Here is a 12,298-nt window from a genome sequence, read left to right as displayed (position 1 = left end):
CAACCATGCTTAGGTCAACTCACTGTTTCATGGGTCTAATAACTAGGCAAGATTACTCAAATATGTTGTAGACTTGAAGAAAAGGCCAGCAATGAAGAGAATATCCTCTGTGTGTGCACCTACCTTGCTTTATTCACTTCAGCTTGACCTTCACAGCTTCTTAAGGCAACCATTTTAACTGATTTTCACTCATGATTTTTTTTTTTTTTTTTTTTTTTTTTTTTTCTCTTTTTTTTTTTTTTTTAAGGACAGAAGGAAAGACTCNTTTTTTTTTTTCTTTTAAGGACAGAAGGAAAGACTCTCACAAGCATACTTTCCATCTTATCAGAGCATGATATTGGTCAGAATATGATCTGCTGCAGACAAATTCTCCAAGAGCCAGTCAGCCACACAGAACCAGCATACTCCATCAACATAACACCTTATGCTGAATTTAACAACATTAAAGAATAAGACTCAGCACGTCGGAAGCTCTTTACGTAGCTGAGAAGAAAACTTTGCTCTATGCTACAGGAAAAGTAATTTAAATCCATCAGTTTTGCAACAGTCAAAAAAGTTTATGTCAAATAGGAAGCAGAATAAGTGAATATCGTCTTCACTCTGCTCGGAATGTTACCAGTAAGTGCACTGTAACTAGGTCTCAAAGCTAGAATTGAATTTTGTGTCTTTTTTGTTGACTGCTGAACGAAAGGTAAGATCTTTAACGAATAAGTTATGAACAAATTTCTGCATTTCAAAGTTTTTTTTGTTAACCCATAGTGCTTTTCACTATTTCAAAAATCAAAATAATTTTTTTCATTTTTTTTGTTAGCCTATTTATAAGGCATATTTCCCCTAAGTGAGGAGTTCATTACATATGTCATTTTCATTACATCAGGAAAAACCTCCTAAGACTTGTAAATAGCTGTTTCTAATAGCATCTGATAGCACCATGAGGCACAGACTAGGATCACAGCCAATGCAAAGATATGATCCATATGGTCCATTTATCATCAAGATAATCATTAAGACCTCCTTTTGCATTTTCACCACTCTTAAGCATATGGGATCTACAAAAGAATAAACAATTAGAGAAATAAAATCAAACTTTGTATTCAAAGTTATGGCAACTACTCTCTTATGGGTTCTACACATTCCACGTGGAATAACACCAGATGCGCAGTACTCAAAACCAATACTTTGATATGACTGGAAAGAATCACCTTCCACAGGGTTTTGGAAACACACTATATGGTGTTGCCCTCAGCTTACCCAGTCTAACCTCTTCTCCAACCACTCCAGTTGCACTATTTAACCTGGGACAGTGGGATTTATACAGGGGCCTGTATGAACCAACAACAAAAAAAAACCTTCAAAAAAATAATGATCTTGGCTCAACCATATACTTGTTAAAGTAACCCTGAGGGGAATAAGAAAGCCAAATTTAGAGATAAGGAAGACTTAAAATATTTTGTTTAGCAAACAGAAGAGAGATAATATTAAGGAGGAGACTAGAACAGAAAAGTGGAAAAAAGATAACATAGAAACTTGCTTTTGCTCTCAGCCTCAGCCTTTCCCAACTCTTTTTGACTAACCATACCAGGGAGAGACTGCTTCCGTTGCTGCTTGCTTCTCCTGTAAGAAGTTTAAGCATTGGAATTCCACCCAGCTGATAAATTACATAACAATGTTAAGAATACATATTTTATTTTTTTTTAACTATAGTAATGTCTCTGCCAAATTTTGTAGTAAAAGACCTTGGAGAAAATGTTTGTGGTTCATTTCTTGTGCAAACATGGTGAAAAATGGACCAAAAAGACAGTGGAGCAGCATTATAAAAATAACAGAAATTATTAAATTTTTGAACTTCAGACATATCAGCTGTCTAAAAAGGAAACATATATGAGAAGTAGAAGGGCTGTAAAACAACCAAAGACACATATACAGACATTTGGGGTTTATTTTTATAAAAAAGGTCAGATTTATTAGTGCCAATGTATGTTCATAGTAAGGAAACAAAAACTAAGCTAATCTGAGTAGCAACTTACATCAAAGGATATCAAAATAATATTTCTTGTAAGTGAAACATAATACTTCATTTAAACTTGATTCTTGCCAACTAGAAGTCCTTGTTATCTGTCTATGAAGCCTTTAAAGAAAAGTTGCTACAGTCAAATAGGGTCCTGATAGAACTTGGCACATAAAGAAACAATTCTGTTTTCACCCATACAATACCTCTCACTCCCCTGGAGCAGTCATTCATACAATACTTACATAATGCATATACATTATGACTAAAGTCATGTATGGCCTAAAGCACATAGAATATCTCAGTTCTAAATGTAACATGTCTCTACATCAAAAGCAGGTCACTGTATTTACAGCAGATGATCTTGCTCTGAAGATGGGGCTTTTGCTTGAAGATCCTCTTGTTAACGTACTCTAAGATGACCGAGTTGTCCAATTATTTATCAAATTAGAGGTGTATCTACAGGAAGATCTGTCTGATCGTGTGCAAGGATTCTAAGGCAATAGTAGTAGTTGTTCCACAGGAATAGCGCTGCCATTGCAATCCACTTTCCCTTGAAGCAGTAAAGCCTTCCTTTTACAGATGCAGCCAGGTATAGTGAGACATTCGTGATCTGCAAACTGTTGGCTCAAAAGTCTAAAACTTCTTGGTTTGTTTTTGTTTTTAATGTTCATGGAATAGCACCATAGGAATTCACTCTTGATATCAAACTAATCCTGGGTCTGTTGTTCTGGTTTGCTTTTTTACCATCACAGATATACTTACTCTCAGAAAAAAATCCCTGTATTTGGGAAACTTCCCTCTTGGATACTATTACAGCTTCATTTCTTGGATACTATTACAGCTAAACCAGGCAAATAGCTCATTCACAAAAAGGTTTGAAGAAATAAAGCTTAGCAGTGTTTTCAAATGTACTGCTGAAAACAAATTCCGTAGGAGGAGTTCAAGATGATCCTTTATTATTTCTCTTTTGCATGGATATTAATTTTGATTCAGGACAGGTTTTCAACTCTTTCAGTCTCTTTCTATATTCAGTGCAAAATAAGAGCACATCATCAGAGATAGCTTACTTAACCAGTAAACCAAGCATTTTCAGATGCTTAACTCTTCAAATTCAGTCAACCAGTGATTGGTCACTAGTGATGACTGATGCAACAGTTCAGACTTCTCAGTTATTAGTAAAACAAAATACTCTATAGATCAGTTATGTTTCAGAAGTAGGATTTTCCAGTTTAAAACACTGATAACCTGATATGACAGATGAATTTGTAAAAAATACAGAACAATAAGGGAAGACCTTCCCATTTCATATCTTCTTTCAAGTTCTTGTACACACTCTATGCAGGGTACAAAGTCAAAGCAACTAGATAGAAGGACAGTATTTTTTCCTCCCAGACCCCACAAAATTGTCAGAAGGAAGAACGGTCTACAGGGTCATTTCCCTTGAATGCAACTGATTGAATCTGCACGCAGTTCTAGCAAATGTCGAATCATTAACAAAAGCTCTTATATTCTCCCTGCACGCACAGTCCTTTCACAAGGTTTGCAGAGACAGTCAAGTACGGAGCCTGGACATCATCATCTTGACTATTCCACTGGGACAGGTGATTTTGTTCTTTTATTTTACTTCAGTCTCTGGTCTTGTAAGTCAGCATTTTAACTGAACTTATATTAAACATTTGTGCTAATAACTTCAATTAAAAAAAAGACACGCCCTCCTTCCTTTTTACTGTGCGTTCTTACTTTCTCACTCTCCTTTTCTGGCATAGAGGTTCTTGTGTTATTTTTTGGTGTGCACACTATCTGGATATTTTATACTTCTGTATCGTATATGAAATCCTTTCTTGTTGATTGTATCATCAGTGTGAAAGTGAATTAGAAGAGCTTCTCCAGCTGAATATATTTCTTCTGGTGGCTAAAATAAATTAATAAAAAAATAATTTACCTGTCCACTCCGTGTATTTATCCCCTTCATTCACATGTTTTTCTTACAGATATTTAGCTTTTCGTGATATGCATCAATGTGTCTCACGTAATGCTGACATCATCAGACAGAATACTTCTATCTTATTCAGTTCTCAATTATAGGCTAGGAATTTATTTATCTAGGCAAAGGCTATATGTATGAAAGCGTGCCTGCACTGGCACACATATAAAGAATTGATGAGGATTTGTGGGATCATTGCACCAGCTTTCACAGGGCCAGCAGCTGACAGACCAACGCAAGTCTAAAAGGAGAAATAGGGTGCAGACTTTTCACGATGTCACCTGGCAATTTCCTCCATGTCTCACAGTTAAAACATGTCAGAGATGCATATAGGATTTCAGGGTTTTCTTAAGGCCCGCATTAATCGCCAGTTTAAGAGTACTTTTTTTCCCTAAAATCAGACTTAAGTAGTAGATAAGCACACTATAAATACTTCCCAACTGCCCCTCCCACTGTTAAATGTGGCTTCTTCATTCAAATTGAAAGAATTTTGATGTGATACTTACTAATCCTGATACATTTCTCTCTATGTAAGGGAAAAAGCTGCTGTATGTTTTTTGGGTACTGATAAACACTCCACTGCCAGCTCCCTAAAGCTTGACATAACATTACAATACTTAGCTCAAAAATAAGTAAGAATATTTATTGTTGAAAATATTTCAAGGGAGTGACTGTACTACAAGCCTGCAAATTTATATTAAAACAAAAAAACCACAAAAAACCCAATAAAACCTGAAGCAGATAATCTAGAATTTTCATTATAAGGTGTAATAACTGTACCTCATCTCTTCTTGACCCTTTCCTTCCTCTTTCATTCTTATTCTTTTTGTCATTCAAATAAAAGAAAATGTTTTATACGTGATTACTTACCCCAGATCCACAGAATCGACCAAGTCTCACTGCTGTCTTATCATGACCATCAAAGAGCTCCACATAATCATAACCACAGTCTGCCTCTTCCTCAACCTCGAAAGTCTGAAACATTAACTCAACCCGATAGCCATGCTCTGCCACCAGAAGCCAATCGCAGTCTGCCTGAACCGGATAGTTGTTATCGCCAAACTGAGCATGTGAGTACAGATCTTTGGGCTTGGTTTCAGCTTTCAACCGACCACCACACTCTAAACAGATGGGAAAAAAAGGCAAAGAAGCTTATTCAGTGCAAATTAGAGTTTTCTTTTCATAGACGCCCAGTCTCATTCAGGCTGACTGCATTATAATGCCATAAGCAGGCTAATCAAACAAGCTGAGAGTGAAATACTACCCAGTAGAAATACAAATCCATCATTCTGAGTTTTTTCTTACATAAATAGTTTCGTAACTAGAGAGACTTCAACACAGTTCATCATTATCAAGTGAAAGACAAAGACAGGGAACACCAAAGCTAAAAGGAATGTGGTTCAAGCAGTATGGCAGTCTTTGATCAGGCACTCGAGAGGTATCTGTGGCCAGCAAGACAGTTGCTGTAAGTAAGGCATCCACATTTCAGTGATGACATTTCCACATGTATTAATGACACTTTTTGCAAGTGACAAGGGAGGATCAGGTCTAGCACACGTAGTCAGCTATTAAGTGCAAAAATCTCATGTTTCACAGGAATGTCAGCTTTAACCATACTGTGGCACCTGGACAGTGAGCTCAATTCTAAGCACCACTGCCAAGCTTGCTACCTTGTGTAGTTCATGGTCATGAACAGGCCTTTCCCTGCAAAAGAGTGTGGCTGGAAGAAAGCTGCTACTACCAGAGAAAGTCTTGTAGCTGAAAGCCTGCTCTTGAGGCAAGACTTTGGCAGGAGATCCTTGCCTTCTGCCAAAACCATTATTTCAGCATAAATCTCTATTTTTACACAGTTGCAAAATGGATGTGGGGCTTTAGAGCTTGTTTATAACTGCTCAAAGACTTCATAATTTAAATATGAATTAGCTTTACTGTATAGTTGAATAAGCTGTTCAAATACAGTTGAATAAATTTAGTCAGTTTGTTGGAGAACAAAAATTGCCGAAAATGCACTGAGCAAAACACTAAAAATAAATACAGTAGCTAGGATTTTATTCTTTCTAAATATCTTCAGAAGCTATAATTAAAACGATTCTATCCTAAACAGCTAGTGAATTCGGCTTCTACAGTAACTTAAATATATAGATGTAACGCATTTGCCAATTAAAAATACTACTAGAACGCAACCAAAAATAGATGGAAAATTGCACTTAAAGGAAAAAATGCATTGTTTATTATGGTTCCAAAAGGTGAGTGGAGGCTTTTTTACTTTAGAAAGATTTCAATGCAAACAGAGTAATTTAGCCTTGGTTTCTCATTGAGAACAAATCCTCTTACAGCACCCAAAAAGTATCAAGTGCAGATGAGCTTGAACAAAAATCTGAGATTCACAAATTTGGATTCCATTTTTATAAGTAAATGAACAGTTAATTCTTCCTGCATTTTGATCAAATGTAGATATTATTGATTGATCATTTTATAATAATCTGAAAGTAACTGCAAGATTCAAACATTTCTAAGCTTTGTTGAAGAGACAATTAATTTGACTTCAGCGTCGTTGACTCTACCAACACTAAGCATATAATGTTATATATGAGGAGTAACATTTTAGCTGGGAATTAATAATGGTAATTACCAAATCCTCATTTTTTTAAACGTGGGGGTTTTATTAATAAGGAAATGAAGAAATCAAAACAGGAAATATAAACTACATAAGTAATGCACTACGCATGATCCGTTGTTTAATCTGAAATTTCAAATTTTTTTACTTTTAAAGAACAGATGGGAGTATGTGATAAAAATTTGTCAAATAAGATAGTTTAAACAGTTATTTTTCATTGATATTCTAATATACTGGGTTTTTCACCTATTCCTGATTTCATGTACTTCCTTGTTTTTGGTGGGGGGGAGGTGTTTGGGGGGTTTTTTTGTTTGGTTTTGGGTGTGTGTTTTATTTATTGGACTGTTGCCAATATTAGGAATGTCTCTCTGCCTCAGACATCAAACAGCTGCTACAGAGAAAATGTTTAATGAACTGTCTGTATTTTTTCCCTCTTCTTGCTACAGTGGACAGTAGCTTAAAGAAAAATTGTAGCCACACTGACAACCACAGAAAATGGCAATTCTCTTTTCCCTGCCCTTCTCTCATGGATTATAGCCTCACATTTTAGAATAAAGTATCGATTTTAGAAACTACAAGTCAAATTTTCAATTTCATAACGACTAAGTTGTGGTTTCAAAAGTCTACATTCAGCCTTCACAATGCAGAACTGCATTACGATGTGTGGGATAGGCACAGAACAGAGAGTGCCACGCAACACCACTTGCTTAGCCTTGGTACCAGAACTAACCTAACTGCACTATACATCATGTTTTCCACACACAGGTATGGCTGCTCTGCTGTAGGCACGATGTACACATCTGACTGTAAAGAAATATGTCCAAGTTTCAGGTGAAAGATTTTTTCTAGATCAGCTAAGGAGCGAAAATCCTCTCTTGTTTCCTGACCTTTCTAAGGACTTTTAGGCTTCTTACAGACATAAGAACAAATTAAGCACTAGTGTGCTGACTGTTTAACAAGCCAGACAGATGAGAAAAGCTTAAACCCACATCGTCTGAACTAGTGAAATAAGATTATAAATGTGATTCAACACTGCCATACTGAATTATTACAGTTATTTTGGAAGCAACACAGACTCTTTAAACTGAGTGACATCTGAGATGCCCAAATTTGTCTGAGATATCCTCCCAGCATTGACAGATAGAAATAGGACCTACAGCAGATCTACAACCTCCTGCAGCAGTGGCTGGAGGCCAGGCATCATAAATGATGCTGTCCAGAAGAGAACTAGATGCTTGTGTTAGGGCAAACAGATCACTCCCTGAGCAATGATGTTTAATGTTCTGTCAGGAGCATTTTTTTGAATTCCTCATGGATGGGTTATGCCTTTTCTGAGAGGGGAAAATATGACAGAATCTCTTTCTAAAACTATGTTGCACTTTCAAAACAGCGTTTTATAAGTTTTTCTCCACTCAGGGAAGCTTTTCTATCTAACCTAGTTTTCAAAACTTTACTTCATGTGCTGCCACATTTTTATCCTGTTTTCTGAAATATTAAATGAAAATTTTGAAATTGGATAGTACTTCAAGCCAAAAAGTGCCTCAAAAGGGAACTAAACATCAACAGCATCTACCGGAGTAAGAGGTTATTAAGCCATGAAGATGCCAGGAATACAGGAGGAGAGACATCTCTGGGTATAGCATCCAGTTACTCTTTTAGTGCTGTTATGTTGCACCAGTCCTTTTATTGAGTGAGTTCTGCCAATGGGTCAAAAGTGAAGGGAGCAGCTTCCTCAGCATTCCCTGTCTGTCCGCACAGCTATGCAGAATCAAACAATCTTGTCTACTTCCATTGCATACCATCAATTATTATTTGCTAGAAAAGACAGACTAAGGAAATACAATCCACTGTCCATTCACTTGTTAGGTGCCTATTCATTCACATGTGTCCATAGCACAGGGGTAAAATTCTCACAGAGAATCTGTGTTTGGCTCAGCACTGCAGGAAAAGACTGCAAGATCTGAACTGTCTCTCAATCAAACGCTACCTCCAAACACAAGCTGGTGGTGCATGTTCATCTGAGGGAGTAATCTGTGCAATAGCAACTGACAGAAATAAATGTCCTCTTTTAAGGAGACAAACTTTATCATTTTTTACCACATTCTTAAAAACTGGGTATATTTTACTCTTCACAGTTTCTCAGAAAAGCATTATTGTGCCCACTAAAGCACATAAAACTCAGCAAGTCGTAACATAACTCGCAATCTTTAGAAGTTAGGGAGTATACATCTGAACTTCCTTCACACATTGACTGCTTCAATTCTGCAAACTGAAGTGGGTAGAATAAAAGAGACAGTAGTTTTACAACACTAGATTCTAACAAGAGTTCAGACCTTTAACTATATACCCCGAGGTAATTAAAAAAAAGATTAATTATTACCACTTCTATCTAATTTTGCATGTAAGGGAAATTGTTACTGCAGTAGGGAAGGCAAAACATGCCATGCTTGTAAAAGAGGATTTTCCATGAGAAAAACAAATTGAAATACAGGTAGCTAAATTTTTTGACTTTCAAGGCCCAGATCATGAGTGAAGAGTTCATATACTGTTGTCTACTGTCTTTCTCTGAAAGGAAAATTATATAACTAAAGTTTTAAAATTATTCGTAACAAGGCAGAAGAGAAAAAAAAAAAGAAAAAACAAAAAGGAGAGAAAATGCCAGTATTGATATATAGGGATTTGTTAGATCAGCACTATGCATCAACTTCATGAATACTCTGGGTGATATCAAGTTACATTAAAAATTACTAGTCATGTTGGTTACTATCTTCTATTAAAAACTGTTAGCTGTCATTAAACCTTATCTAGCAGTACAGATATTTATGAAATATTTTCTGCATTAATATTTAATGCCAAATACTGGGTAAGAATGAACTTTGAAAAGTAAAGACAGACATTACAGTTGAAGATGAAAACAAAGGCCAAAAAAACCCCAAATCCCCTCATCTTACAACAGGCACTGGAAGTTCAGAGATTCAGCACTAGGGGCCACTGTAAGCCAAGCAATGTCGGGGAAAGAAATGTACACACTGAAAATGTCCTAAGAACTCTATTAATGCTATTGTAAACCACTACTTTCAATTTCAGTGATTTCTCTCAAAGAAGAAAATTAAATGGCAAATATGAAGGACAATACATTCTAAGGGTCCTAAGAAAGTTTCAGTATTGTTTTTTTCTTATTCTTCTTCAGCTTGTCTTTCCTTTTTAGCACCACTGGAAAGAAATAGCTGTTTACACAAACCCCAGATTTTTGTTTAAGTTAGAACAGGGAAGTAATGGAGGTGCATCACATGTCCCAGTTAAGTGTTGCCATTACAAATACAGTGAAAAGCTACCAAATCTTTTAGGAACTCACGTCATGAATCCTAAGGAATATCTCTTTGAATTTTTGATCAGACTTTGTTTCAAAATCTTTTAATTGCTTACCTATGAGAGAGAGAGACAGGGAGAAAGAGACATCTAAAATATTAGAGAATACTTTCTACAGTCTCAGACTTTTCCTACTGTGCTTAAGGTTTCATTAGATTCAGCTGTAACATTGTCTTATCTGTGAACTCAACACATTCCTATAAAAGAAGTATCTGAATATCTTCCACTAAAGAACAAAGGGCAATTTATTAGTAAAGCACATCCTGATTTCTGACCTGTAGAGTGTGTTGCTTGGAAGCCTTTTCTTTGAACTGATGCATCAGAAATAAAGCGGAGAAACATTTTGTTTCCAGTAGCAATAAGAGGATCTGGTATCTTATTGCCACATAAGCGCCCAAGGATTGGTGATTTTTCACTTTCACCATCAAACACTTCCAAGTGGTCATAAGCACATTCCTGATGTTGTTCTATTTCAAATTCATTGAACATCTAGGAGAAAAAGAAAGTAAAATTATCCATTGTGCTACTGCGTTTATTGTACTTACACGGTACATATGTTAATCTGTTTTAGAATACAAAGATATAGTTAAGATGACAGATTTAACATTACTGCCTCTACAAGCCTGTAGCTTGAGTGACATTGATCTTGAGAAGGTGGAATAACAGTTAAGACAGTGAACTTCAAGAGTGCATCATCCTTCATATAGAAAGGTATTAGAATCTTTATAGTCAACTAATATCTATAAGAGAACGTTAAATCTAGAACACAGTGGCCTTTCTATTGAATTTGCACTGTTTGTAGGATTATTCCAAATTTCACACAACATTCAAAACAGCAAAAAGTCAGAAATTACTATTTCCTTGCATAGTTTAGGATCAATTGAAACATCTGTAAAACATAATGACCTCCCCTCTTTGTTTTTTAAAACTTACATTTCACTGCAACTAAAGCCCTTGAGAATGACATTTCCACATGAAGGGTTATGCATGGAAGTTACATTTTCTAATCTATTATCTAGAGATCTATTTTTTTTATTATTACAACGCTAACAATATTTCAGGCTGTGCCCTCCATACTAAGGTCACCTTTTTGCTAGCAAAAGCATTGTGAAAAATAACAAACTTATGTTGGTTATTTAATAGAAAAAACTTCAGGCATTTCCAAAAAGTGTATGCCATACCGGAGAGAAACTGTTAACACACACATAACTAAAACCTCCTTAAAAATGGAAGGGTGTCTTCCAAGAATAGACTGATTTGAACAAATTTATTTCAAGGGGACATCTAAGAGTTTTCAGATAAGACTTTTTGAACAGGGCTAAATGCCAACAGGAAACCTAAAACACTGAAAAGGAATATACATATACCTCTTCGTAAATTTTTAGAGTAGCCTACAATTTAAGGTGAAATTCAATATCTATTTTTTTCATTAAAATAGCATAAAAACACTGAGTATAAATTCTCTCATAAGTAGTCATATAGCTAACCGTTTATTAAAAAAAAAAAAAACACAAAAAGATTAAGAAAAATAATTAAAAGGAATAAAACTAATCAAATACTGAGCAAGTATCATAATTAAGCATTCTCTTTGGGATACCAAAGCAAATGACTTACCAAATCCCTTGTGGAATCCAGACAGTGTGAAATGTGATGGTAATTTATATTAACAGCTGACCTAAAGAGTTAACACAATGTTTTTTGCCCAAAGAGCTGCAATATTCAGAATAAAACTTTTGTTTTGTGAAGAGCCACATGATGCAGTGAATGCAGGCCAATTTCACAGGAGAATTTTGGGGTTTACATTAAGGGACTGAAACTGCAGAGGCAATGAAAACAGCTATACAGCAGTCCCTCCTGCTACTCTTAAATTGTGGTCAGCCATCCTACTTTTATGACGTCAAGTATGTGTTGTCATTTGCACCTAAATAAAATCTGATGAATTAAAAAAAAAACACAGAAAGCTAAGAGACTAAATCTCAGTAAGGGAGTTAATTATACATAGTATTGAGTCAAGTCAACTTGGACTCACTGGGAGAAATAGATGTAATCCAAGAGCACCCTGCGGAGCCTTGTTTTCTTTTAGAGGAAAATAATATCATTTTTATTCACTTCTTATCAACATTAAAAAAACCAAACAAAACAACCACCCTCCAGGAAGCACATCTCACCATGACCTGTAAGACAAACCTATTATTTTTAATATTTTAATTCTTGCTGGGATTCCTAAGCATGCACAAACACAGTACGTTATATTGCGTCCCACAAAGATGACCACAAAAAAATCCTAAATCTGTTGTGAGTACAGCAACTGATTGTA

The 12,298-nt window shown here is 35.7% G+C and overlaps 1 protein-coding gene across 1 annotated transcript in view; it reads right to left on the bottom strand.

Moving 5' to 3' along the window:
• Positions 1 to 1,936: 1,936 nt before the first annotated feature.
• Positions 1,937 to 12,298, bottom strand: part of TLL1 (tolloid like 1) — a 131,481-nt gene continuing 121,119 nt past the window's right edge. Inside the window, exons 19-21 of the mRNA XM_017805985.1 lie at positions 10,257 to 10,470; positions 4,866 to 5,116; positions 1,937 to 3,923 (exon numbers count right to left, since the gene is read on the bottom strand). Coding sequence (XP_017661474.1) covers positions 3,789 to 3,923; positions 4,866 to 5,116; positions 10,257 to 10,470 — 600 coding nt within the window. The 3' untranslated portion in view covers positions 1,937 to 3,788. The remainder of the gene's footprint in view (positions 3,924 to 4,865; positions 5,117 to 10,256; positions 10,471 to 12,298) is intronic.

The sequence above is a fragment of the Lepidothrix coronata genome, unplaced genomic scaffold, assembly GCF_001604755.1.
Source record: "Lepidothrix coronata isolate B3197 unplaced genomic scaffold, Lepidothrix_coronata-1.0 Scaffold13, whole genome shotgun sequence".
NCBI lineage: Eukaryota > Metazoa > Chordata > Aves > Passeriformes > Pipridae > Lepidothrix > Lepidothrix coronata.
Note: the sequence above shows the minus strand (reverse complement) of the source record. Positions and strands in the feature narration are given on the sequence as shown.